Below are 27,495 nucleotides of genomic sequence, written 5' to 3' on the forward strand. Positions count from 1 at the left end.
ATGACTGGCTGCTTTCACATACATGTAAATGCAAGTTCAATCCGCTCACACAGGCTTTCTCTGTACGCTGTTGAGAGCATCGCTCATTTGCGTGACCTGTGTGCATCTCCTCCTCATTACACATCCTCCCTGTTTGCCCACAACAGCAGAAAACAGCCAAGATCAACTCCGTTCCAGTCATGCCAACACCCTGCTTTTATTGTGCCAGGGACTTTAATACGTTTGGAGGACTCTTCCAAGAGTAATCGTAGAGTTCCTGAACCCCAAGCTTCTTCCATGATACGATTGTCTCATGGCCTCAGCGCAGCACAAGGGGAGGCACTGTTACCGTGGAGTTCACATCCAGCTGTGTATTTTTAAATGCATAATATAGAGTATGTAGGAGTGCAAGCGTGCATTCAGGCGTAGCTACACGTACGTGCATGCAAACATACACACTGCACACTGAGATGTACACATACTACTAATGCGTCTAGAAAATAAAGACAGAAAAGCTACTAAACTGTATACTTTGCTTTGGAAGGGGATTTTAGCCGCTGCAAGAGCCTCAACAGACTTTTTCAACCATCACAAAATATCACTCGATCTTTTCAAATAAATCATTTCATATCAAAACGATTGCATTTGCAATTGCATGGGCCCTGAAATCTGATTAGTTTACTTGTTTTGGCATAAATATGGAGCACAATACTTCTCATATCTAAGCACTGGCTCATAAATTGAGCAATTATGGCGTCGCAATTACAGTTTGGTCTGCCGTTGAAGTTTATAAACCTATCAGACGGAGTATTAAATAATCTGAGAGTCGCTGCATTATGCCCTCTTTGCTTCTCATTTTCCCCAACATTTACAGTGAAAACTGTGAGAGAATCCGTCTGAATCCGCTCAGATGAAACTGTTGCAAATGTCACACGTATTTCTGTGTGCTTGCTGAAGTAGTGCTTGTGCAAAAAACGACGGTTCTTTGAAACAGTTAGAAGTAGCCAAGAAGAGATTATCTAAACTTTGTCTCCATGAAGTTATCACATCTGACTTTTCATGCCATTGGTGCTAGACAGTATTACTGTAAAAGGGCATTATGTAATCTGTGGCCACCATCGTTTTTTGTTTTTTTTTGCCAGGAGAGTTGTAGGAGTAGCACTGCTTATGCCCCAACAGACTCAAATGAAGTGCCTATACAAACAAATAACAAATGAGGTGCACTACACAATACAATTAGCATTCAATCCTGCTCTGCGACTGTCATGTATAAAAATACTCTATTGTTGAACAAGACTGCAGGAAACAAAGAAGAAGTGACGTTGAAACAAGGGGCATTATTCAACTTATTGGGACATCTGCGTTTACATCTTTGGTAGAATCCTCAACAAACGGTTCAGAAATTGTCGTCAAAAGTGCACGTTCAATTACTGTGATGCTGGACAAGGGCAAACAAAAAAAAGCATCTCCTCTTCAGTTCATGAGAACGTGAATGCAGGACGCAGAGCTGGAGTTCCAAACAGACAAAAAGGGGGAACCGCCCCGGACCCTTAGGGCGCCCCCAAATTCCCAGGTTCACTGTGTGTATGCTTTATGGTAAACCTTTACTAAATTCCAATTGAAAATTAAACCAGAAGGTCCTTTAACTAGATACTCTATGGATTTATAGGACCTGTCTTTTACATGGGCACTGTGCCGAAAACTAGTTTTTTAGTTATTTTGCTTACATGGTGGATATTCCAATATTAATCTGTTTAATTGACTCACTTGGAGGTAGACAAGATACATTAACCTGACTCTCAAGCTGGTTTGTTAATTCAATTCAATATTATTTATATTGTCCAATCATAACAGAAGTTACCTCAGGACACTTTACAAACAGAGTAGGTCTAGACCACACTATATCATTTACACAGAGGTTTTAACACCGAACCATCTGAGAAGCCATCATTGGAAACCGTTTGAAAAAGGGGCGGGCACTTTCAAAAAAATACCTGGCAGATGATTCGATGAACCATCTGTCTTTCATGTTCGCCATTGTTGGTTTGAACGAACAGTCGCCGCCGTCACACACCTAAACCACGCCCATGGCTGCCAGTTGTTCCTCACCGGATGCTGATTGTTTGGACACAGATGCATTACTTGAAGCCTGACAAGATGGATTTTCACGAGAATCTAGCTGCCATGCAAGGTAATTGTACAAGGGCACGGTTTCAATTTCAATTTTCGGAGTGCATGTATAGCATACGCTATTTTCCTAGCATGGTTTGGTCCCTGCACTGCAAAACAATACACCTATTCTGAGTCATCACATATGGCCCCTTCCACAACAGATGAGGGGTCACTGAACGATTTGATGAGTATAAAAATAATGTGACCTTGTGGCTTTAACAGTAGCCAGATCTCAAACCAACAAGTTCCACAGACTTGTATAATATATGCCAACTAGCACTGAAGCTGCTCTGAGGCATGTGGTGGCCCAACACCTTAATTAGACACTTAGTGTCCTCTCCTTAATTTGATGCCTTAAAAAGGTCCCGTATTGTAAAAAGTGAGATTTCCATGTCTTTTTTTTTATTTCGAAGCAGGTCGAGGTGCTATATAAATACTGTGAAAGTATTCAAAACGCTCAATCCACAGAGAAATACACACCGCCAACTGTGTCTTAAACGAGCCATCAGGACAATGTGATGTTACAGTGCAGAGACTCCGAGAGTGCAGATGCGAAAAAGACCCAGAAAAACTGACCAATCAGAGCAGACTGGGATTTTTTGGGAGGGGGGCTTAAAGAGACGCACTAAAACAAAGCGCTTTGGACAGAGGGTGAATACAGGTATATTCAGACAGTATGAGAAAAATTGTGTTTTCTGAACATTAAAGCAGTGGTTCCCAACCTTTTTTCCATTGCGCACTACTTATGTCTAAGAAAAGCTGAGCCCCCCCCCCCCGAAACCAAAGTTGAGGTAACTCTCGAGATAGAGCCTTACTTTCTTTTTTGATACAGAGCAGTTATCAGGACTTTTACGTTTTTCCGCCATGTTTTCCTTCATTAAATAGTGATGCCGTGGCGGCAGGAAAAACGAGGATGATAGCAGCTAGCAGCTGACCTGATGACAGCAAGGGTCAACAGGTTAAGAGGTCCCGGAGGTTTGGCCTACTAAGTAGCCTGCATCCAATTTTAAGCGAGAACAAAAATATATAGTTTTTATACAGACTTTTGTATACATTATATATTCTAGTGTATTATCAGAATTTGTTTAACATGTGCAAATATATATTTTTTTTTACCTCAACCTTAAACCAGATAAAGACTTGCGCCCCCCCTGTGATCTTTGCCGCCCCCCTAAGAGGTGCCCGGACCCCAGGTTGGGAACCACTGCATTAAAGCATGCCAACACGTTCTAGTAGAAACCCAAAACACAAGTATGAAATTAGCCTAATATGGGATCTTTAACTTTATATTCAATGCTATTTCTTTTGACTATTTTTACCATACCAGGAGTAGAAAATGTGGAGCTACATTTTTCATTGTCTGTCTCTGTGCTGGAAAGAAACAGATGGGTTGATTAAGTTTAAAACAAAAAGAAAAAAAAGATAGGGAACAACAGTGAGACAGAGTTACACTGTAGGCGGGACTTTGGTGAATGGGATGTGGCTCATTACCTGGGAATCAGATATAAGCCAGCCACTGACGGGAGAATTAGGGAGCAATTAAGTGTGTTAACCAGCTGACAGGCCTCGCTGGCACAAAGAAACCCTGGCTGCTCAGAGCTGGCACACTGGAGCGCTTTATAAATACATTATATCTGATCACAGAAAAAGAAACACACACACACACACACACACACACACACACACACACACACACGCAGACAGCAGAGAAGCCACTTGACCGTGTCTTTTCTCCGTGATGATGATGAACACACAGTGTCTGTCTCAGCTGAGGATGGATGAAGGAAGCTGACGAGCATGGACGGTGAGTAGGAAGAGAACAAGGTGGTGCTGTCAGCCCGTCCTGCTAAATTATGGGATTCGGAGTTCGACAGGGCAAGGTTTCACCGCCTGTTGGGCTTCAGAGGTATGCAGTCAGCCTTACCCGGCAGCGGGTAATCTGTGGCACATGTGCCTCTTGGTTCCCATTGGCATTGGAACAGGAGTTAGCAGGATCCTATGCACCTATTGCTAATGCAGCATTTATTTATTTTTTATTATTTTTTTATTACGGGAAAAGGTCCCGATTTGCCAACAGTTTTTTCTAGAAACTACAAATTGTGCTTTAATAGGCACTGTGCACGTTTTAAGGAAGCCTTATTGATACCAAATTTCATCCCACATTTTATCAACAAGTAATTGATGACTAAAGGTAACCATTAATTAATACTACATTAAACATATTATACTTTACTTAACAACAAGGACACTTATGCCTACCATACACTAGAAGACTCTGAAAAGACATTGAAAAGACTACAGTTGGACACCATGTCATATCTTAAGACAATCTGTCATAACGTCAGTGAGTTTTTGGTCACAGACTATAAGACTTCACTACCAAGACTTAAATTTTACAATAATATCAAACACATTTGATTTTGTCAGAACGTGAAGTCGCCCCTAAAATGCATATTTCTTTTATCAATAAGGGAAGGAATTGGATTATGTATGAGAATTTTGCTCTAATGATGACAGTCAAAAAATGAATTATTGGAGCATATAGTGGCAACAGGCTTTGCTAATGTTGTAATTTCTTATGCTTTCAAAGCTATAAATATTTCTCAGTTGATAAAAAGTGGTCATCCACTGGGAGCAATTGCATGTCTTTAAGACCATTTTTTATTACTTAGGTCAGGGGTGTCAAACTCAACTTCCCAGAGGGCCACACTGGAAAAAAACAATCACATCAAGGGCCAGGCATGTACATTTTATTGACATGCTTTATTTAATCAAAAAAAGTCAAACATCTTTTATTGTATTATTGCATGTGTCATATAATCTTCTCACTTACAGCTAGGTCGACATTAATCCACAAAAAAATATAACTTCGCTATCAAAGAAAAAAAGCGACACAAATACATCAGGAACAAACATCTGATAAAGTGGCAAGAATGCTGAAAAAAGCACCAAAAGCGTTGGCAAAAGTAATTAAAAACTACAGATGAAGCAACAAAAAGTAGTTGGGTATTAAAAAAATTTATTATGAACCTAAATTGATATGCGGACCGGATCAAAGTCTGCGAGAGGCCGCATTTGGCCTGCGGGCCTTGAGTTTGACACATGTGACTTAGGTGATAGTGTAGTATTTGCAAAGGTAATAGTAGTCCAGCTAGTATCTAGCTTTTCATCTTTAAAACAGGATCTAATGAGGCCTACATGAAAAAAAAAAAAAAAAAAAAAGATATGCTAGCCAGTGCGGCCCTGTTGTAACCTCTCCAGGTTAATAAATAGAGCAACAGCGGGTGAGGATGAAAGACTTCAACTGATGACAGCTTACCGGTCTATTTCTGCAATGCCTGGAAAACACATAATCCTCAATCGGACTATGAGGATGTCCGTATGTATGTATGTATGTATGTATGTATGTATGTATGTATGTATGTATGTATATATATATATATATATATATATGCTTCTATCTCTATCTACAAATAACACTGATTTATGAAATAAGTTTCAGTAGTCTTCTTGAAAACCAGCACTTCCTTTAAATAAACTCAAAGCAAGCTGAGAAAACTTCAGTCTCGTCCACAGCTGGGCAGCTCGGAGTATTAGAGTTGACAAACGTCATTAAAATTCACCGCTCCAAATAACAAATCTTTCAGCAGCCAGCCAGCCCCACACACACACACACACACACACACACACACACACACACACACTTCAGCCACTCAGCCGAAACAGCGATACGCTAACCTCGGCAGAGGATGTCCGTCGGGACACCGTGGCCAGACTTGGGTTTCCCTCCTGGGACCGACTCTGGCTAGCACACATGCTAATGCTCAGATGCCTCTCCCTGCCTCTCCTTCATTCTTCATAAAATAATCTGCTTCTTCTGGGCCTCCGACCAGGCTTTTCACCACCTATTAGCTCCCAAACTCGCGGTGGTGACAAAGGAAGGGTTTTGACAAAGCGCCAAAACAGATTGTCGCAACGTGTAGGCTTTCAAAAGCTCCCTCGCGCTGCCTGATTACTTCCTCCGACTGGAGGGCCGCTGATTAGCAGCCGCTTGGGAAAACCCGACGTCCAGAACGGTTTGCGAAGGATTTAGTCATTCAAATCAGCAGACGAGTCAGTAACGGGGAACGGAGACAGCTTGGGTTAGGTGTGCTTGAGCCTCTGTGGCTAAAGACGAGCCGCCCGTGCAGCTGAGTAAAGCTCAACCCCAAAAATCGTTCAAAAAGGGCCGACAACAGGAGTGCCAGCCTGCTCCAACCAGGGCGGAAATTTGGCACTTTGGAAAGGTGCAAGGTTTCAAGGTAGAAACGTAAGCTCCCAGCAGCCGCTTAACTCTGCTTTCGCCGCAGGAACTTTGTCATCACTGTACACTCGGCATAAAAAAAAAAAAAAAAGAAGGATTTTTGGATAACTTGGTCTAAAACTAACAAATTATGTCAATTTTATTCAAATATAACAACCTGCCTGGTAGCTATAACCGGCATACTCCGCTGTAAATTGGGCCAACATTTTTAAATGGTTCACACTTCACTTGCAGAAAACATTTTATTTCCACGTGTGCCCAGCAACATTTTTGCATGAACAGCAATTATTGTGTGAATAAATACACATCTATGTTGTTGTAGCTGCTCAAAAGCTATAAAAAAGTGGAACCAACAGAAATACAGATCTTGTGCAGACAGCAGCTTTCATTAAAATAACGACTAGATTAGAAGACACATTGAGTTGCTTCTGCTGCACCGGGGAGTCAAAAATAAAAGGAAGCGATCTTGGCTGTTTTGTTACATCCCCTTTATTCTGTTAACAGTATTTTAAAAGAGGAATGGCTTGCAGACAGTTACGTTCAATGGTAAAAACGCATCTTCTGAATAAACCTATACTATTGTCCCGTTAGCAACTATGCGCAAATGAGCTTGCCAATTTCACAGCAGACGGATTAGAAACCGAGACTCCACAATTCAAAGTAATTTCCTGTTTCTGTGTCACATGGGTTTTCATCACTGGCACGACAGGTCCCGAATGGATTGATTCCAATGGGAGAAGTGAACCATATAAAATAAAATTGTGTCTAAAAACCTGGGCTGGCACGAAGTCACGAGCAAAGTGTCCCGGTTTTAGTACCGGGGAAATCTGGTCACCCTATTCTAAAGCCATATTTGTTGTTGTTGCTGTGCCCCTTTCTAGTGTGACCACGCCTTAAATGATGATTCTGTATTAGCATAGCAATTTAGAAAAAATGCTTGTATAGTTAAAGTGACTGTGTTATTATGGCTCACATCAAACCATATAAAACTATTAATCATGCATTATTACAATCATCCAAAGACATACAGATAAAACAGTATGTTAGCAATGTTACATGCCACACTGGAAAAAGCCCACTTTAAAAATAAGTTTAAAAAAAGACAATGAATACAAGGTCTTTTTTGTTGTAAGAAGTTAAAACAATCTGCCATTGGAACAAGTGAAAATGCACCTGGTAACATTTCTTGAAATGAGATATGATCTTCAAACAAGATGGTCCGCCTTTTACAAATAACAACAGCTTAAAAACTTTATGAAATGTCAAAAAAAGATTGTTTCATCGGAGATACAACTCAACAGTCCCTATATCTCACTGAAATATTCCTTGTGAGGCGATTGTGTCTCATGTTACTTCGACTGGGTATTAGAACAACACACTTGGGTTAGAAACATATATTTTTTTTGCTTCTTTGCAGTACATTGAAAAGACACCAGTCTCCTTGTCGTGAAACCAAAACAGCAGACAGGCCACGCTTCTCCTGCACACGTTGTAAAGCCGAGGGCTGCTCAGCCTTCACAACAGGCAGCACCGAGACTGACTGACTGCTGACATACATGGCACAGGGAACGTGCCGCCTTTTGTCAGACTTCCACATGTGTTTCCAATGGGGGGGTGGGAGAAATATTAGATTGTGAGCTGGTACTGAGTGTCGGCTGCAGCTGGGGCACATGTGTGCACAGGACTTTGTCTGCACATAGACACACTGTGCGCAGACTCAAAATATGGTACAAGATGTAGACAGGCTGTGATAGGAGTGTGGTGGCAGTGGGTCATCCGGAGTGAATATAAGTGTGTGTGTGTGTGTGTGTGTGTGTGTGTGTGTGTGTGTGTGTGTGTGTGTGTGTGTGAGCGCGCGGGGCTTCAGGTTACCGTGTGGCTGCTGAATGTCTAACGAGGGAGGATGTCGGTCTCGTTTGAGAAGCGGGTGTGACAGCAATGGGATTCGGAGGAAAATGAAACCTCAGCAGAAAGGATTATGTACACGGTAGTAGCCATTTTAGGAGTTGAGAGTTTGTCATGCTCTCAGAGCCCACGGGGGCACTGCTGCGAAGTGTGCTTTTAATATTACAGGCTACATTTAGGTAATCAGTGTGTTGTGAGGCAAAACTTAAAGTAACTGGTCTTTCCTTTCATATAGCCATGTGGAAGGAGGGGAAGGCTCGTTCCATAAAAACATGCTGCAGATTGGAAATCAGTACAACTGCATTGTTGAGGTTTTTTTTTTTTTTTTTTTTTTTAGCAAAGTTAAAGCTACATTGTGTAAGAATTTCTCCCATCTAGCAGTGAAATTGTATATGACAACCAACTGAATGTTACTTTCTAGCCCCGCCCATTCCGAGCGCGTTTTAACTCTTACTGCCAAGATTAACATGCCTTCCAGTAGGACTTTTCCATTCTGTATAATGTACAAGATTAATAGTGTAAGGCAATGTTTACAGCCTAGGCTACATATTTTTCTCCGTGAGCAGAGTCAGAGATCAAGTGGATGCGACGGAGGTGCGAGGGAAAGCTAAAGGAAGAGGGAAATAAGGTAAAGAAAAACCAAAAGACAGAGCCGGTGGCAGTGGATCGGTGAGACCGTCTAGGCAAAGAAAAACTAAAGAGACTCTCTCCAAAGATGACGAGGCGACTCCGTTACATGTCCTCGAGAATAGGTGTGATCCTCCATCTTCAACAGGCTTTCAAATCTGCCGGCAGTTGCGAGTAATCTCCCGGCTGGCATTCGTCACGGTGCAGCTGATTGTAAAAGCGCGAAATGCGGAGGTATGGCCTTCTTTGGCTAATGTATTTTAAAGATGGAGGCGCAACATGGCTGCCGGCATTCAAGCAACTCGCTCGTATGTATTCGGAATGATTCTGAATGGCAGATTCTACGCTTACCAGAATACTTTGATTAGTTGGTGGAAGTAATTACACATGAATGAGCACATATTTGTAAAAGAACAAAGTTTATTTTGCTAGAATCAACTCATAAAATGACACAATGGGGCTTTAAGTAACGGTTAGAGAAGAGGCATATAGACTAATGATAAGGTCTGAGAATATAGCATGTCAGATAGTGTACAGACTGTAAAATTGTACTCTTCTACTGTATTGTTGTGTTTGGCCAGCAGCAATAGGGCAGAATGGCTAAACTTAATCTTTCTCACATTTTTCAAGCAAAGCTAAATGGAGATTCAGAAATGTTTGTGGTTAACCAATACTTTTTTTTAAGACCAAAAAGTGATACCACTTCTGTGATACCTTCCTGTAGACAAATCAAACCCACTTTTATTCTCTGGCTTTCAATTGTGTTAAACCGGTTTTTCTTTTCGGTTTTCTGATTCCCTGTGTTTTCATGGTGTCCTGTGCTTCAACTTGTTTCTATTTAAATCTTGTTTTATTTCTATGTAGTCAAGTAGGTTTTATTGTCATTTCAACCATATACACTGTATATAGTGGTGTTACACGCTGAGCACGCTATTACATTTAAAATATATAAAAATGACATTTGAGACAGGCTACATTTAGTGCACACACATTATAGATTATACATAAAGTGCAATTTCTACTGAAAGTAGAGCATTTAAGACACAACAAGAGTGGAACATACAACAAAACAGGGCATAAGAAGATTTGAAACAGAGCACTGATTGTTATAAGTTAGGTTCACTGTGAGGTAAGAATATATATATATATATATATATATATATATATATTTGCTTTTAAAGTGCTATATAAATTAAACAGACTTACTTTATTTTCTGTTTCTCTATCCTCATTTGATTTAAAGGTGGAAGGGGGGGTAATAGAGATTTCGGTGATACATAATACACTCTTAATACCGCCTTCGTACTGCTTGTGGAATTGGAACACAGAGTTAGAGGTTACCAGTCTTCTCAGCAATATTTTTGTTTATTCAAAGTCATGATACATTATGTATCCAGATTAACATGCTAATGATTTATTGAGGTTTGAATGCTTTATGTAATGTAATCAGGGACAGAACAGAAAAACTCAGTTCAAGAAACACACACACACACACACACACACACACACACACACACACACACACACACACACACACACACACACACACACACACCCCAACCACCTCGATGGAAAATAGCTTACATTCTAATAACACACAGCTAAGTAAAAGTTTATGTTTTCAGCGGCCAACAAAATAAATGAAACAGAGCAAGGACGCTGGCGTTTAGACTTGTTTTTATCAAAGCAACGTGGACTTGAGGAAGTGGAGAGAGCCGAGGGGTGGTGGAGCACCTGTATATTTGTACAGACCTTAAGTCTTGTGATGTCATCTCTTGAGAGTAAACATTTATCTGTGTTTTAGAACGGCAATCCAGATCCAGGGTCATTAGCGAGTCAACGAGGGAGACCACCATCTGAGGCCTGAAACTGGCCCGGGTTACGCTGTTTGGAGGTTCTGTCGCCACGTTAAAGTTATTAAAACCAGGATGGTTTACTCAAGGAGCTTGTAATGAGTTGTTCTCGGTATCCTGAACGTGTCCTGTGTCAGAGGGTCAGAGTGAGGACTCATCTTTGAAACGGGATGTTGAAAAGAAACGTAATGTTGCTGTGTTCAGCACGGTAATCATCAAGGTCGTGGAAGTCTGAGCTGAGAAAGCAGGGCAACTATGTGTCGACGGTGAGCAAGAATAAGGATATAAATTAGTGTTGAGTACAAGTTTAAAAAAAATAGTTTAGTTCACTTTTGTTAGGATATAAATTAAAAATGTACAGATGCGTGATAATGGAGCAACATTTAAATCTCAAGATTGAAAGTCATGACATTCTTATGTGACTGAGACTTAAAGGTGCACTATGAGTTCCTGCATGACGTCACTTCTGTTGACGTTCCAAGTAAATACCAAACTAAACAGAGCAAGATCGCCCCTCCCCCAATGTTTCCGTAACTGTCGTGACTAACTGACTAACCCCCACTCCCTCCCGCAACCATCTTGTCTGTGATTGGCTGGAGTGGTTTGTTGTATTTTGGTGCACAGCCTGGGCCCTTTAGTGTTTTTTTGACATTTACGACCCCTGTGTTGTCTCCCGAGACCGGGCTTTTCCACAATGGATTCAGGGGGTAGGAGAGATGCCTACGATTTGAGACAAAAATTAAATGGCGCTGAAACCATGCAGGAACTCACAGTGCACCTTTAAACCTTACAACATTGACATGGAGAGGTCTACTCTACAGCGACTACTAGCTTCATTTTTACTCCAAGCTCAGTGTTATAGAGCAAACAAAACGCCATTCAGTTTGCAGTTTATTTTAAGGTCCCATATTGTAAATAGTGAGATTTCCATGTCTCTTTTGATTATAAAGCAGGTCGAGGTGCTACATGAATACTGTGAAAGTATCAAAACTCTTAATCCACAGAGAAATGCACGCAGCTCGTATTCAGAAACTGTGCCTTAAATGAGCTGTCAGGACTTCTGTACGGTGTGATGTCACAACTATATTATACATAGGTAGAAAGTGCCGTTACACTCATTCACCGGCTGCAATGATGGCGCAGAGACAACAAGAGCGCAAATCAGTCCCTCTAGGAATTTGCGATCGCAACAATTCACGCAAGTTCAACCAATCACGTGGAATTCAGTGCGACTCTCAATTTTGACCAATCACTTAACTGCAATTTTTACCAATAAGCAGAGTTTCCCGCGACTTTTTAACATCAATGTACGCTGTAACGTTTTTTCACTCTAAAGTCGCTGAAAGCTGCTTTCCTGTTGGATCTCTGCAGCGGGTGGGGCTGCTGCTCAGTTCCCCCGCGACTGACGAACGCACACACACAAACACACACACAAACACACACACAAACACACACACAAACACACACGGTGGATGCAGTAAAAACTGGAGATGAGACGTACACAATAAAATTGAGGACAGCTACGCTTGTTATTGTAAGTGCATAAAGTTATTGTTAGTGCATAAAGTTATTGTTAGTGCATAAAGTTATTGTTAGTGCATAAAGTGATGTCATTTTCTGAACTTACCAGACTGTTGTAACTGTTCTATTATTTATGGATTGTAAAGTCCAATAACTACTTTATCAAACCATATGAATGTGTGTCCCAGCCCAGGACAAGAAATTAACTATCAATGTAGAGATCAACAAGCCATTGACAGGAATGTTCAAATTTGATTCATTCAATATTTTTTTTTTTTTTATTAAATCCACCAGCCATTTTCATATTATACCAACATTTGCAGCATCCTGAGACATTTTGGTAAGGTTACTAGGAAAACTCTTTATTCTCCCCAAAACAAGTTTCCTTTTATTAAATTAAATTATTATTTAAGAAGTATACCAAAAACAAAATCACAACATTTGTTTTGCAATTTTCACTGTCTCTCGCAACTTCATTGCAACAAAAATACAAATGAAATCAATTTTACAAAAGCTTCTGCAAATTCAGGCATTTTGGACAGAGACAGGAGACAGGCGCTAAAACGGGCCGTTTCAGACAGCTAGTAAATACAGGTATATTCAGCATGAGAAAAAGACTTTTTTTTTTTTTTACCATTAATGCATGTATACATGTTTTAGTAGAAACCCAAATACAAGTATGAACCTGAAAATGAGCACGATGAGGGACCTTTAACTAACCGAATGCAAGAGCTGGCTACTGTAAAAGGATGGATTTACTGTAAAGATCCTAATACTGCCCATATCAGGGAATAAGGTGAATAGGATGTAATAAACACAGACTTTAGGCATCCTCTGGGTACAGTATCTCAGATGCTTCGAATGGCTCGTCACCTACTCTTTTCTGTCATTTCCACAGTGTCAACACGGGATTTGACCAACCCAAACCCTACTGTACTTATAATGGCTGGTCAGTGTTTGTATTCTTTGTGAGTTATCAAGGAAGTTGGTTAGGCTGGAAAACCTCTTGACACACCATGTTTGAACAGGAAATATGTTGCGGGTCGGACGGTTCACGTCGTCAGTTGTTTCCCTGACAAGGGACCTTTTTTTCACAGCAGACATTTTGACTTGTCATAGTAGGAAAAGCACAGCTGAAACTGATAACCTTAACGATGGCTCAATTCCATCAAGTGTCCCAGTGAGCTATTTCAGTGAGTCAGCATGCACAATACCAGGGCCTCTAAGTGGAATGCAGCCATCGTTATTGGTTTTGAAGGCACCTGTGCTTTTCCTACTATGACATGTCAACATGTCTGCCGTGAAAAAGGTCTATTGGACACCTCGTCTGGCATTGACCCTTACTTCACTTCAACTGAGATGGAAAACAAGGAGTGGATTAAAACAGGTGAGCAACAGCAGAGAGCAACATCAAAGCTGTGCGAGCCAAAGCAAAAATGAAGAGCCACCTTACACACGATGTGCGACAACTGCACGGGTTACATCTGTGTACGCTCATGGTGCCGACGATAAAAGTATCTACCAATCGGCAAGCTCCACAGGCTTTTTAACGGCTTACGCACGACAAATCCTGGTTAGCAAGTCAGCCAGATAATGGTGCGGAACCTGTCCGTACAGCGGGAGGTGATATTGGTGTTGTTCACACTGCTGACAGTAGTTCCACGGCCAGGCTCAGCGGGGGTCTGGCCCACACACAGCTTTAGTATAGTCCAAGCATGGAGAAGGTAAACAGTGATGAAGCTCTCGCCACCCCCCACGCAGCGTGGCGTCTCACCACAGACAGAAAGAAAAACAATGAAAGCCAAAGTGATGATCCATGTGAAGGTTTGGACCAGACAACTGTTGCTGTAGGCCGTGACAGGTAGCCAGTAGAATGTTATACAAGTCTCCATTTATTAGGGCATCTGTTCTTGTCTCAAGAACATCATGCCATTTCTCTCACAACCCGGATAGGCACTCTTTGATTCTGTGCAACTTCCAATCGAGCATCGGATCTCAATTCTCCTTTGTGTTGACTAAAAGAGACTATTTCATAGATGTCGATTTTGTACAGCTGTGTTTTCTTAGCCAACACTGAACATTTCAAGGAGTTTGGTTTCCTTTGTTAACTTACAGTTGTTTTTAGGGCTATTTTATCTCTTTTTCATTGACAGTAGCCAAAAGAGTGAGTTACAGGAAATAAGGGGAACAACATGCAACCAAAGTCCCCAGCTTGTCTTGAACCTTTGAAACCCCCCTTGTGATTCATGGTTGGCTCTGTAAATACTGGGTGACCAGCGGGCCCCAAAATTGGGTTTCATAGAGACCATGTTAATGTTCTTTAAAGCAAGGCTTTAGACAAAGTATATTTTTGCCAACAGAAACTTGTATCTGAAAAATAAAAAAAATAAAAATATATATATACCCAGCCATAATTTCCAACACACTTTGTGTGTGAATAATCTCTCTTTGGTTTAGTTTGTAGCTCAAGCCCAATGTTAATTGTGTTAATAGAAACTAAATGCATCCAAAGTAAATGAGCTATTCAGGAAATGTAATGGGCCTTTATGTCTAAAAGTAGATGCATTTTCTGGGAAAAAAAAAAAAATAATCATTTGTGCCAGGCTGCCCTCCATTTAGGACTTATACAACTCCAAAGTCAGGAAACAGGCAGGTAACATCTGATCACTACAGACCCATCACACCACGGACACAATCTATTCAAACTTCTCGCCTCTGGTAGGCGCCACAGATCACTGAACGCCAAAACCAGACACTAGAACATTTTCCTTCCGCAGGCCATCACTCTGATGAACAGTTAACATATCCTATATAGTGTAAATAACCCTGTTGCACCAAACATCCACTGTACTTGACTGTGCCTGTTTATGGTATATATTTTTTACATGTCAATTTCATATGAACATAGGTACACTGTATATACTGCCTCAAGTCAAATTCCTTATTTTGTACACACTTACTTGGCCAATAAAGCTGATTCTGATTGGCCAAAACATAAAGATGTATTCTTGTGGAATTCAAAGACCTTGGAGAGTTTTATAACAGTGCTCCTTAGGGTGGACCTTTTTCATCGTCCAGTCCCATTCATCAGCAAACAGACAGACCTTACCTTTAAGCATCACTCCACCATCCTGTAAATGAGTTGCTCAAATGCCCTGCACAGACTCTCCAGCTTGGAACCTCTAACCAACTTGGCACTAGCGGATTGCATTGTACTGTAAAAGGCCCTGATAAGTACTCTAGAACGGACACATAGGGCATCTGTGTATGCATATATGTTCCACACACATAACCCACAAGAACATGACAACATTTACGTCACCCAGACCCATGTGGCTACACAGATGCATAAATTAAATGTCCTGTAGACCACTTCAGATACTGATGGGTCTAAACAGCAGCAAGAGGGTACTTCATATTTTCAAAATCAGCACCAACCTGACCATTCAGCCACTGTTTGATGTTCCTCTCCAATGCCATCCTTCTGCAAGACCTGGTTTGTAATTGGCTGTGTCAGTGGCCGGTCTGTGATCCTGATCTCCATGCCGACAGTGACCCCCGGGAGGATTCTGGGTTCTGGCTCATTGGGCTGTGTTCGCCATGCGACTGAGAAAGCACGTTCAGAGAAATAACAAGAGAGAGAAAAGGGTTTTGGAGTCAAGTTTGCCTTACTGACATCCGTTTTCAACATCAATGTGGACACATGGAAACATCACATTTGTCTGGGGAGGACACTTTTATCAAAGATCATCTTGATACCACAAGTATGCATTTTTGCCATTTGTATTCCGAATGTGTAATTGTCACACAAAAGTGGTATAAAGTGGTAACCTCTTGCACTCACACTTTATTTTCTTTGGCTCATAGTTCTTTTTTTCTTAAGATTGGTCCGTATAATTTATCAGACGCGTTATACATCCATGCTTTTGTTTCAATAATTTTATGACTACAAATAATTTACTGGACACACGTTTTTGTTTCACATACAGTATATACCTTATTTATTGACAGTACCAAAGTGTTTTTTTCTAGCGCATTTAGTTAAGTTTTTATTGTCTGTTTCCTATTTATAACCCTTATTTCTTTTAAGCTCACCAATTTTGGAGCTTCCACAATCAAAGATGGTTCCATGCAGTCTGCTGGGCAAAATGGTGGCACCTGGAGCAAGAGCTGCTTAATAAGGGAAGTGGCCTAATTGGACACTACCACTACTCGCAATGTCATGGGGGAGCTTCATTCATTCTTTACGTTACTTTTTGCTTGATATACATTATACAGTGGTGCTCATAACTTTATGAACCCATGCTTAAGTTGACTAAAAAGAGGAAGAAAAAAAAATCATCTTTTGGAAATTGATCTCAATGCCTTAATTCAAAAAAAATTGGAAAAAATCCAACCTTTAAGGACACCAATTTTATTTGTGAATGAATAATGTATCGTAAATAAATAAATGTTCTTCCTTAAAATACAGGGGGCATAAGTATACACTCCCCTTTGTTAAATTCCCATAGAGGCAGGCAGGTTTTTATTTTTCAAGGCCAGTTATTTCATGGATCCAGGATCCAATGCATCTTGATAAAGTTCCCTTGGCCTTTGGAATTAAAATAGCCCCACATCATCACATAACACATAGCTGGTTTGATTTGCATTGAGATGATCTTATGGAAAGTACCCCATGTCAGTCTCTAGGTATGGTGAAGGGTGAACATCATGAATTAATTTCAGACTGGCTTTTAGTCGTTGGCGAGAACTTCGCTAAATAAAAAAGGTTGCAAGACGGGCGGCGAGCTGGCCATGTTGCTGCTGGACTGGTCAGTGATATTCGCTGGCTTGTTTTGTTGCGCTTGCTTGTTGTTTGGCTGTCTTAGCAAAGTTGTCGACTCACTAGTAATATATAAGTAATACTAAGTGTTTAGATAAAAGTAATAGTAGTAGATGAGTAATGTAGTTATGACAAATGCACGTGTACAGCTGTCCATATTTATGACAACGGTGTAGAAGAAAATTGCATTATGATATAACAAGGCACCAAATTCCCCCCAAAATACCAATTCTTACACAATGTTACTTTAATTAAAGAGAAATAGGTCAACCAACAAGGTCAGGGGAGGGCAAAAAACAGGAAGTCCTGACCACAACATGGAGCAGGACTGTTTCTGTTTCTTTGACACCTCCATAATTACAGCTCATAAATTACACTGCTGTGCCTGGTGGGGCCGAGAGGTAAACTGGAAAAGAGAGTTTAGGTTTTTTTTGTAATGCATGGATGTGTGTGCACAGTGTCTAGGAGGCCACCAGCTGATTTATGCCAGTTAGGTAGAGTCCAATGATCTCGATACCGAGATGAAAGGAGTGGCGGAAGACTGTCATTTTTTTGTAAAAAAAGAGAGATATTGTAGATAAGGACAGATGCAGCAGAGGGGGAGTTGGCGTCAGATGGCAGGGTGATTGAATGTAGGGCTTCTCAAACATGTCTGAGTAATTCTTGTCCTCTAAAAATAAACACCGACAGAGACGGCGCTCTGGGCTTTGTTTGATGCGTTTACATAAGACAGCTTTGTCTTAATGCAAAGAATTTGACTATGTGGGAGCTTTTGGCTGTGTAGGAATTTGACCAAATGTGTGTATGTCTGTTAGTTGAGCTCATACGTATCTCTGCACGTGTGTGTGTGTGTGTGTGTGTGTGTGTGTGTGTGTGTGTGTGTGTGTGTGTGTGTGTGTGTGTCGAAGCGTTCGGTTCAAATGAGAGTCAATCAAGCAAAGTTTGTGTACCTAGGCAAGGCATGAAAAATCTCGACTTTGCTTCCCACAATACTTTAATGTGTGTGTGTGTCCTCCTTTCTCACTGTCAAGCACACGCAAATGTAGAGACAACCCCCACAGGCCAAAAGACATTCCTGTGATCTACGTTCAAGGGTAATGACCTAAATCTTAGCCTTGACCCCCCAGATTCCACACTTGTCCGTTTAATCTTGTCCCATCCCACCGACGATCCGTTTCCTCCCTTCTCGCTGTCCCAGAATTTATCCACGGATCTGACAGAAAAACATACATTGCTCCACAAGTTCAACACTCACACTCACACACACACACACACACCACCCCCTACCTCTTTCTTTGGACCCCACTTTCTCTATCTCACTCTCCCTCACGTAACCTTTCTCACCTTATGTTTCTTGTTTGCTTGTGTGATCCACCACTTTCTCACTCCTCCCTGCTTTTAACCCCACTCCCAAACCTATCGTTTGACCTTTGTCCCCCTTGTGTCATGTTTAATTATTTTTTCTTAAATGGCTAAAGAAATATGCACATCTATTTTGTTAAGGCGCTGGCCTCGCGGGTAGACATCTCAATGGAAGCCACATTACTAATAACTCGGATGAAATCTCGTTATTTCAAATTCTAGGGAGCATCTTAGCGTCTTCCACCCATGGGTCCAGCATCTATATCTATGTTCACATTGATTGCCTGGTGAACTCAGTGATTTGAAACACCTGTCCTATGGATTTTATATGTTAGATGATGGCTATTTTATCCAACAAATATGTTTCTAATCGAAGTTGGCCCATGGAGAGATTGGGGTAAATGAAGGGGTCAAACAGACACGGGACTTTTCACCCACGTGACCGTGAAACTGCGACTTTTTTCTAAACCTAAACAAGTCGTTTTTTTCCACTTCACAATGTTAGCCACGTGTTTAAATTGACCGTTTCACAAAGTGCGCCGGTCGCTGGAAAATAGGGTTTTCCCTTGAAACATATTTAAGAATGCAGGTTCATTCCATGGGAAAGTCTTCATATCTCATGAAATTTATTAGATGGATTAACATCAACGTCTGTACAGACGTTCGCAGTCCTCAGAGGATGAATCCTAATGACAGATGATCCTCTGATGATGACGGATAACTTTTCACAGAAAGCTACCAGAAGGTAAAGTTTGTGAATTATCCAGTGAAACATCGCAACATCTACTAAATGGATTGGAGGTACATTTTGACCATATATGGTCCCCCAGAGGATGAACCTCAGTGACTTCAGGGATCCACTGACCTTTCCTTTGTCACCACCATGAGGTATAATTAATTTCATAACATTTGGACATTCTGGTTCTTCACAGGCACATTTTAATAGCTTTGGATAGCCGACCAATCCTGACCATCAGGTAAACTTGGTTTGTAACCAAATACCGTCAAAACTAATGGCATTTCCTTTAATCACCCTCAGCAATACTTTGTATTTAGTGCTAATTAGCAAATGTTAGCATGCTAACATACTAAACCTGCATGTCATACATTGTTAACATCAGGATGTTGCCTCTGTGAGTATGTTAGAATGCAGATTTCATAAAACAACGCAATATTTGCTAAGTTTTTTTTTAAAGGATGAAAAATGCATTCACTGCCCATTTTCTGAACTCTAATTTGACCAGCACAGGTTTCAGTCTACCAAACCTACACTAAACATGCTTCTCTAAACTCTAGTGCTACCAGCGCCATTCATCTGTTTCAGATGGGCTTGTTTGAGAAAGACCAGCTGACCCCCTTTTGAAAAACCGAGTGGTCTGTAAACACTTAGGACGGATTAGGTTAGAGTATGAAGGAGGGGAAAGCGGGGGAGGGAGGAGACGAGGGAGATGGCGGTGATACCGAGGGGCGGAGGGGTTAAGGAAAATGATAGCACAGACAGGAAGTTGAAAGTGTTCGACAAAGATCATTGTTACAGATTGACTTTGACGAAAGGGAGGACCTGACCTGGACCTGTATTTGTGATCTGTGGTGTGTATGTCATGTTCTGGACCGTTTTGCAGCAAAAACCAGAGACGCAGGTTACGGCCTCGCTGGGATCAAAACGGAACGAAAGAGCGGCCGATTGAGAACACTCCCGCAACTGAACTCACCTAATTGATTCCCAAATCCTTTAATTGGTATAACAAGTCACAAATGAAGGGCAATGTGCGCCGTTTACAAGCCCGGTGTTCCTTTTACCAGCAGGTGGCTTTCCGCCCTCGTCCATCATCTGCTCCGTTTCCAAAAGTCGATGTTAAAGCAATGCATATAAAATGTCTTGGTTTCCACAGCGCTGCCAGAGTAAACTGGGGTAGGAGGGGGGGTACGGTTTTAGAGACATTTCCTTCTCCAAGAACGAGGGTCCCAGGTTCCCGGTTTGTGATGGAACAGTCCACCACTTGCCAAGCGCCAGCCATTTCTTAGGCCTCTTTGTGGCTCCGAGGAACACTTTGAAAACCGCAAGTTATCATTGGAGCAGGGGAGGCCTGAGGCGCGCAGGACGACCATCACCGTCAACCTACACCCCCATTATACTCTCCTTTACTGACCCTGCACACCTTGCGCAAACCCCACATTCACCATCTGTCCGTCCGCTGCCAGTTTACACACCTTTCTCCTTCTCCTCTCCTCCACCCATCTGGCAGTGCCAGCCTCCACACCTTCCGTCTTTCTTTCTTTCCTTCCTTCCTTCCCTCCGCGCCCATCCATCCACCCTGTCGGCACTCCATCAGTCTTGTCCCGGCCGAGTTGTCAGGATGAATGGCAGCGCTGCCTGCCAGGTACGTGCTGTTTTATAAACATGGCTGATAGCTTGGGTCTGCAGTGCGGCCTTTGCAATGGTCAAAATATGTAGACAGCTTTGAATGCCCCATAGCCCAAAAATGACTGTAATATAGCTGTCGACACCACGGACTCAGCCATTGTCAGATCGGGGGCTATTTGCTCCTCAAGTATGGTGGACAGCCTCAATGTGCATTAAAAACCTAAATATTTTTGTAGCGATACATTTCCATTACTCTGTGGTAATTAGATGTCATACTCCACTTTAACTGCCCCTATTTTGCACTTAGAAGCTATACATAAACAGTTTAAAATATTTATCTGTTGTCTGTTTATCTTTGTTACACTGTGGTAAACTGATTTGAAGTGTTTAATTTGTCAACAGCTATAACTTCCCCTATGAAGTATCTGTAACTGGCGTATGAACATTAACATTTATACGCCATGAACTGACGTTAATGAGTGACTACTAAGGCAGTATAACATAGCTGTAATCATGTTTAATGATATACAAATGGACACTTTTTTTATACACATATTTTTACCTTAGGCAAGGAGGTCATGTTCTCGGCTCGGTTTGTCTGTCTGTGAGCAGTATTACGGAAAAACTACTGGCCCAAATTTCATGAAAGTTGGTGGAAGGGTAAAGCATGGGCCAAGGAAAAAAAAATCACTGGGCACATATGCAAACTACAGTATTTGTCACTTCCGTTAACATTGTGAGATAGGGCATTTTTGCTGCATTCAAGTGGTGTCGGAAATTTTCGAAACGGTCAAAACAATGAGTTTGTAACGCTGGACAATACTCGCACTACACGTTTGACGTCTTTGATAAGGAGCGGAGGCTACGGGACCACCAACATATATTTAAACTTGTGAATAAGGCGGGTGAGGAAGCTGCAGCAGTTATTATTGAAAAGGCAAGACACAAACTACAAAAATTTAATATATGCAGTACATACAATGTGCAGGGTTAAACATGTATTATTTCGTCCACCAGCCAAATGGCTACTGAATCTTCACATTTCACCAGCCACTCAATAGATTACCATTGGTTTTTTTTGGCTGATGAGTGATGCAAATCTACCAGCCACTTGCGTATTTTAACAGCATTTGGTTAGTAGATGGTGCTAATTTTGACTGCCGTCAGTTAGTAAGAAAACAAGCCGGTATTAAGTTTTGGCAGACGACAATAGGGGGCGGTAATGTTCCGCCCGGCTGCAATTTTCAATTAGACAGAAGAAGAAGAGTCATTGCCAATCAGTGCATAATGGCGGGGTGCGCGATTTGAGACAACACCACCCTGTCGAAATGTAAGCACTACATAAGTGAGTACATTTATTTATTTCATTTATATAACCTAAATATTTAACATTTATCCAGGTAAGATGATTGAGGACAAATTCGACCGGTCACATTCACACAGTTACACATTCATACCTGGAAGCTACAACCATACTGATCTGCTGGCCACTAAGCAGCTTTTTTTGTAGCCTGGTCCTACCAGACTGTGGTACATTTCATTTGTACAGAGAGTCTGGCCTCTCTCCATTGACAAGTGTTAACTTCCTTGAAGGCGGGTACTCTGTTGAAGTTTAAAACTATTGGATCTGTCCAGAGCCACTCTGGATCTGCCATAACCAATCGCTAACATTTGGCCATGACGTCAGCTTAGCATCGCTAGTGTTAGCCTTAGCCAACTCCTTCACCACTAACGGAGCAAGCTGGAAAATCTAATTTTTCCCGAACCGAAACACAACTCAGCAAAGATTGGTCTTGCTCAGGGGCAACGTTGTTACAACGGACCGAATGGCTTCGCTCGCATCTTTCTCCGCCGCCATTACGGAATTACAACTCTAACTAGCGCATGACCTCAACGCCATCGTTCTCAGCCACTCCCTCTGTTCGCTGATTAGATCGCCAAAGATTCGCCCGGAGAAAACCCGCGAATATACCGCAAACCCAGACCATGTACTGAAGGAAAATGAAAATTGAGCGGAAGTACGGAGCCAGGCTAGGGTTAAGGGCCTTGCTCAAGGGCACCTCAGTGGTGGTAATGAGGGAGGGACAAGCTTCCACTTCCCCACCCAAATCCTCTCGTCCTGGGTATTGAACCAACGACCTCCCTGTCACAAGCTCGCTTCTCTCACCTATAGGCCACCATTGCTCATACACACATGTAGTACACAGTGTACTACATGTAAGTGCACTCAAAAGAAGTATCCGAATTGAGACACACTATGAATGTCTCCAACTTCTTCAACAAACTTCCACATATACCGTACCTCCTGCTCCCCACTCCCACTTCATGTCCTCACCTACGTGCACTCCATATAATATTTTCACGGGAAATAGAGTGGGGTCTTATGAAAATAATTCTAAAAATCATCCTTGTCTATTTTCCTTGTGTCAGCCAGTCACGCGTATGTGCAAGTACAGTGCCCCGAGCAAATATTATGATTTGGTTTCGCAGTTATTTTTAGTTGCCTTTTCCTGTATTTCATTGGACATGTATGGTGCACCTTGTTCCACAGAACAACTCTGATTTCTGTTCTGTAAATAATGAAAATGTGACTTGAGTTATGGATGTTATTTTCTTCTGATGAATGTGGCTCCTTTTCCTCATTTTTTTCTTCTTTTCAATGGAACCCACGATAATATACATGACCTGGAAAGTACACATTCATATTTGGGGGGGGAGCATTTAAAAAAAAAGCCACAATCAGTATTAAGCTGTAAAACCGCTCTGAAAAGCATGAAATATGCAGTCATTTCAGAAAAAAAAATATACAAGGCTTAGCCTGGAGAAATGATGATCCTCTGGTGTTTTACACCCACTTACATCCCACTGCGTTTCATACTATTGTGCCCGGTAGATTGTGGTTATCATTAAAAGAACATTGACGTGAACTTGAATCTGAACTTTTATGCTTTACTAATAAGCAAATGGCAGCAATTGCTGCAATCTAAATGTCCTCATTAATCAGACAGAAGCATCATGAGTCCTGAGGGGATTCCTCTGACCATAGCATCCCTTTTCACTGCACTGCTGGCAGATGGAATATTAAAGCTAAGTGATCCAGAATATTCTCTCCTGATTAGACAGAGGCTTGCTTTCACAGCAGCTCCTGTGGCGCTACTGTAGAGAGAGCAAATATAACTGAGATCGGCACTTTTTTTTTTTACTGACAACTTGGTTCCACTGGCAAGAAAAAAACTGATGAGTAATACCATTGCAACACTCGCTTACTAATTCAGGAACATATGAAAATTCAGGACACGGTCCAAGAGCAAATAGTCCATATTTATCTAAATAAAATGATTTAGGGTTGCAGTTAGGTTGAGAGCTAGAATTAGACGCAGAGTTGTGGAGGTGTTGTTTAACGTGGCGATAATGCCCAGAGAGGCTGTGATTATGTGAACAGCTCTGATGTGGCCGTGTCCTGAAACACTGACAGCACTAGACAGCACACAGTAACCATAATGATAGCAAAGAATGCCCACAAAGGCCATTATGGCATTACGAGATGGTTACGCATATCCACTGCCAAGCTCAGAAAGAGCTTTTTGACTTACTTCCGTATGCTTCTTCTTCATAATATCTCAGATTTAACCTTATCGTACCCATACAAAGAAAAAAAGCTAAGGCCTCTGATAGTAATCCTGAAACTCATTCTCGAAAATATTTGTGCACATTGAGCACAAGTGTGTCTTTAAAAGCAGCAAACCGATTAGTTGAACCTCAAAAACATGCTCCAAAAGACTCAAGAGTAGGGCTGTGCAATGAATAAAAATGTAATCGTGATTATGATTTCGGCTCCTAATGATCACAAAAACAGAATAATCGAGAAAGACAATTATTTAGCTCATTACGTTTTGCAAGTAAACTCTTTATTTTATTTTGAAATACATCTAGTTTAAATAGGAAAAGTATTAAGGCAAATTTCACAGTTGTATGTGTTTTTTACTGTTGATTTATTTAACTTCTTCCACTGTTTTTTAAGTTCAATTATTGCAACATCTTTCCAGAAGTCAACGAGTAATTGTGTTAAATTATCGTGATTTCAATACTGACCGGAATAATCGTGATTATCTTTTTTTTCCATAATCGAGCAGCCCTACTCAAGAGTCAAAGTAAGTAAGAAGTTGAGATGAATTCACTTCATTCAAACGTCCCCTGATGCTGAGGAGCAAAAACCTAGAAACAACCAGCTGTGATTTGTAATTTTCATGTTCTATTCCAACTCCAACTATTTGAAGTACTTGAAAAAAATGGAGTTAAAGCTGATCATTGTGGTCAACAGCTTCTTGGTTCTCTATTATATAACTGCTTTATCGTATTAAGACTCTATAACCAAGACTTTCAACTCTCACCATTTCAAAATGTTACAAGCCGGTGACTATTATGCTGGAATTAGACTACAAAAAATAGTTTTGTCTTTTCGATACGTCATTTTCACACCTATAGTTTGTGTCCTCTTGTCCGAATCAGTTCCACATCTGGAAAAATCCAAACGTACCAATATGCATCATTGCAAACCATGCAAGAATGTTCACTCCGCTTATTGGTCAGATGCGTCTGGGGTGGGAGCAAGAAAGTTAATACAGGAAGAAGGCCCGGTGTTCTGGACCAGAGCATATTTCTTGCATCTCCATGGTCAAACCAGCTCTGTTCATTTAAATAATCAGATAGTCACAGAGACTTCGCTCTGCTCTCCAACTTTAGCGGCGGCTGGTTTGACCACAGAAATGCGAGTGACGGCGAGCGTGACCGCAGTATATATCTGTGAGAGAAACACTGCCATCTGCTACAGTTTTCCCGTTCTTCCGCATCGCAGATTGCAAAGCTACTACAGGAGACATTTAGCTCAGAGTTGGGGAGTACACATAGTTAGGGCGATTTGAGATCACCTTCTCACCACAAACTAACCGCTCCAGAGTTTGTCTGAAAGCGTACCGAGACCACCTCTTCAAGACAGGTCTCGGTACACTTTTTGGGCTTTTAGTACGCATCCGAGTGGGACTGCCCAAATGATGCTGGGCCATCAGAGTGTAAATGTGTGTAAAGGTTTATCTGATGAGGAGGTGGCAGCTTGTACAGCAGCATCGGCCACCAGTGTGTGAATGGTGAATGGTTGCTGTGGTTAACTATGTTAAATACAGTCCATTTACATTTAAAGGAGGCAGGTGTGAAAGCTCCCTAAGCGAGTCATACTACCAGTGTTGCCAACTCTTTTCCAATAAAATTATCTAGCCCAAAAATAATTAAAAGTCACCAGATGACGTCATTTACATATCAGTGACGCCATTGCGTGTCCTTTGCATACAATATAGTTTATCTTGCTTTTCCCCCTGATGGTCTAAAGTCACTAAATTTGTCGCAAGTCAGATTTTCTGAAATAAAGTTGCTAAGAGGGTCTGAAGAATCGCTAAATCCAGCAGAAAAAGTCGCCAAGTTGGCAACACTGCAGACTACACCTCAGACCGCCACGGATTCATCTCTGGTCACAACTTGCATCATGTCCATACTGTAGGTGATGAAGGTGCCAAGTCACGTCAACTTTTCAAATTAGACAAGAGCGAGCCAAAATTAGTCCGACATGGCTAATGTCTTTTTGTCAAGATTTTTTCAGCCCAGAAAACCCAGTCTCACGGCAGTTCGTGTAAATGTCAACGTTATTCTTAATCTATTGATACGTGTTCACGGAGACGTTTTTCTCGTTTTTTACGTGTAAATCTCACGTTATTTTTCTTGTGTTCACGGAGACGTTTTTCTCTTTTTTTTTTAACGGGGAAAGGACACCGAGAGGCGGCCAAAAAGGACGCTCCATTAGCCGGGAGGCGCCACAAAAACGGGATGGCGGAGGTTGGGTTTAGGAAAAACCTTACGGGGAAAGGGCGCCTTAAATGCCGGGAGACGCGCCACAGTAACACATGGGACAAAACGCCAAACAAAGCACCACACGCGGGACGCGATCCCCGCTCGCCCCGGGTGAAAGTCCTGTGTCGTTTGACCCATCCACCACCCCGACCAACCTCCCTACGCGGATTTTCGGCTTTTTATATCACTCCCTACCATTTTCGTGCTGTGGCCACTAAATATGCTTCCCATTGAAATACATTACTTTACATTTTCGTGTTGTCCGCCACGTAAAAACCGACAAAAACGTCTCCGTGAACACGTATCAATAGATTACAATAACGTCACATTTACACGAACTGCCACGAGACCGGGCTGGCCCAGACGACCCACATCCGTCGTGCTCTGGCCATCATCGGTCGGAACCCTTAATCGTATTCACCCCCCAAAAAGGGCCACTGTTGCTCCACAGGCGGTCATTACTGCACTTTATGCTCCCTCGCCACGCGACTTATCAGCATCCTGCCATGGACTTTAGAGCTCTTTGGCAGCTCGACCCCATCGCCTGAGTACATGAGTGTGTCCGGCCGCTGTGTGAGCTCTACTGGGAGCCTGCAGGAAAGCAGCAGCAACAGCAGCCAGAGGGGTGGTCCGCTGCATGGCCTTTCTGAGCAGGCCCGCGAGAGAGCTCCGTACCTGGTAAAGAGAG

General features: G+C 41.7%; 1 protein-coding gene across 1 annotated transcript in view; it reads right to left on the reverse strand.

The window, feature by feature from the left end:
* The window catches only part of LOC114547607 (bone morphogenetic protein 2), a 258,058-nt gene that overhangs the window by 138,497 nt on the left and 92,066 nt on the right, over window positions 1-27,495 (reverse strand). The window contains exon 3 of the mRNA XM_028566873.1: window positions 15,799-15,966. Within this exon, the coding sequence (XP_028422674.1) occupies window positions 15,799-15,966 (168 nt within the window). The remainder of the gene's footprint in view (window positions 1-15,798; window positions 15,967-27,495) is intronic.

Source organism: Perca flavescens, chromosome 21 (genome assembly GCF_004354835.1).
Source record: "Perca flavescens isolate YP-PL-M2 chromosome 21, PFLA_1.0, whole genome shotgun sequence".
Classification (NCBI taxonomy): domain Eukaryota; kingdom Metazoa; phylum Chordata; class Actinopteri; order Perciformes; family Percidae; genus Perca; species Perca flavescens.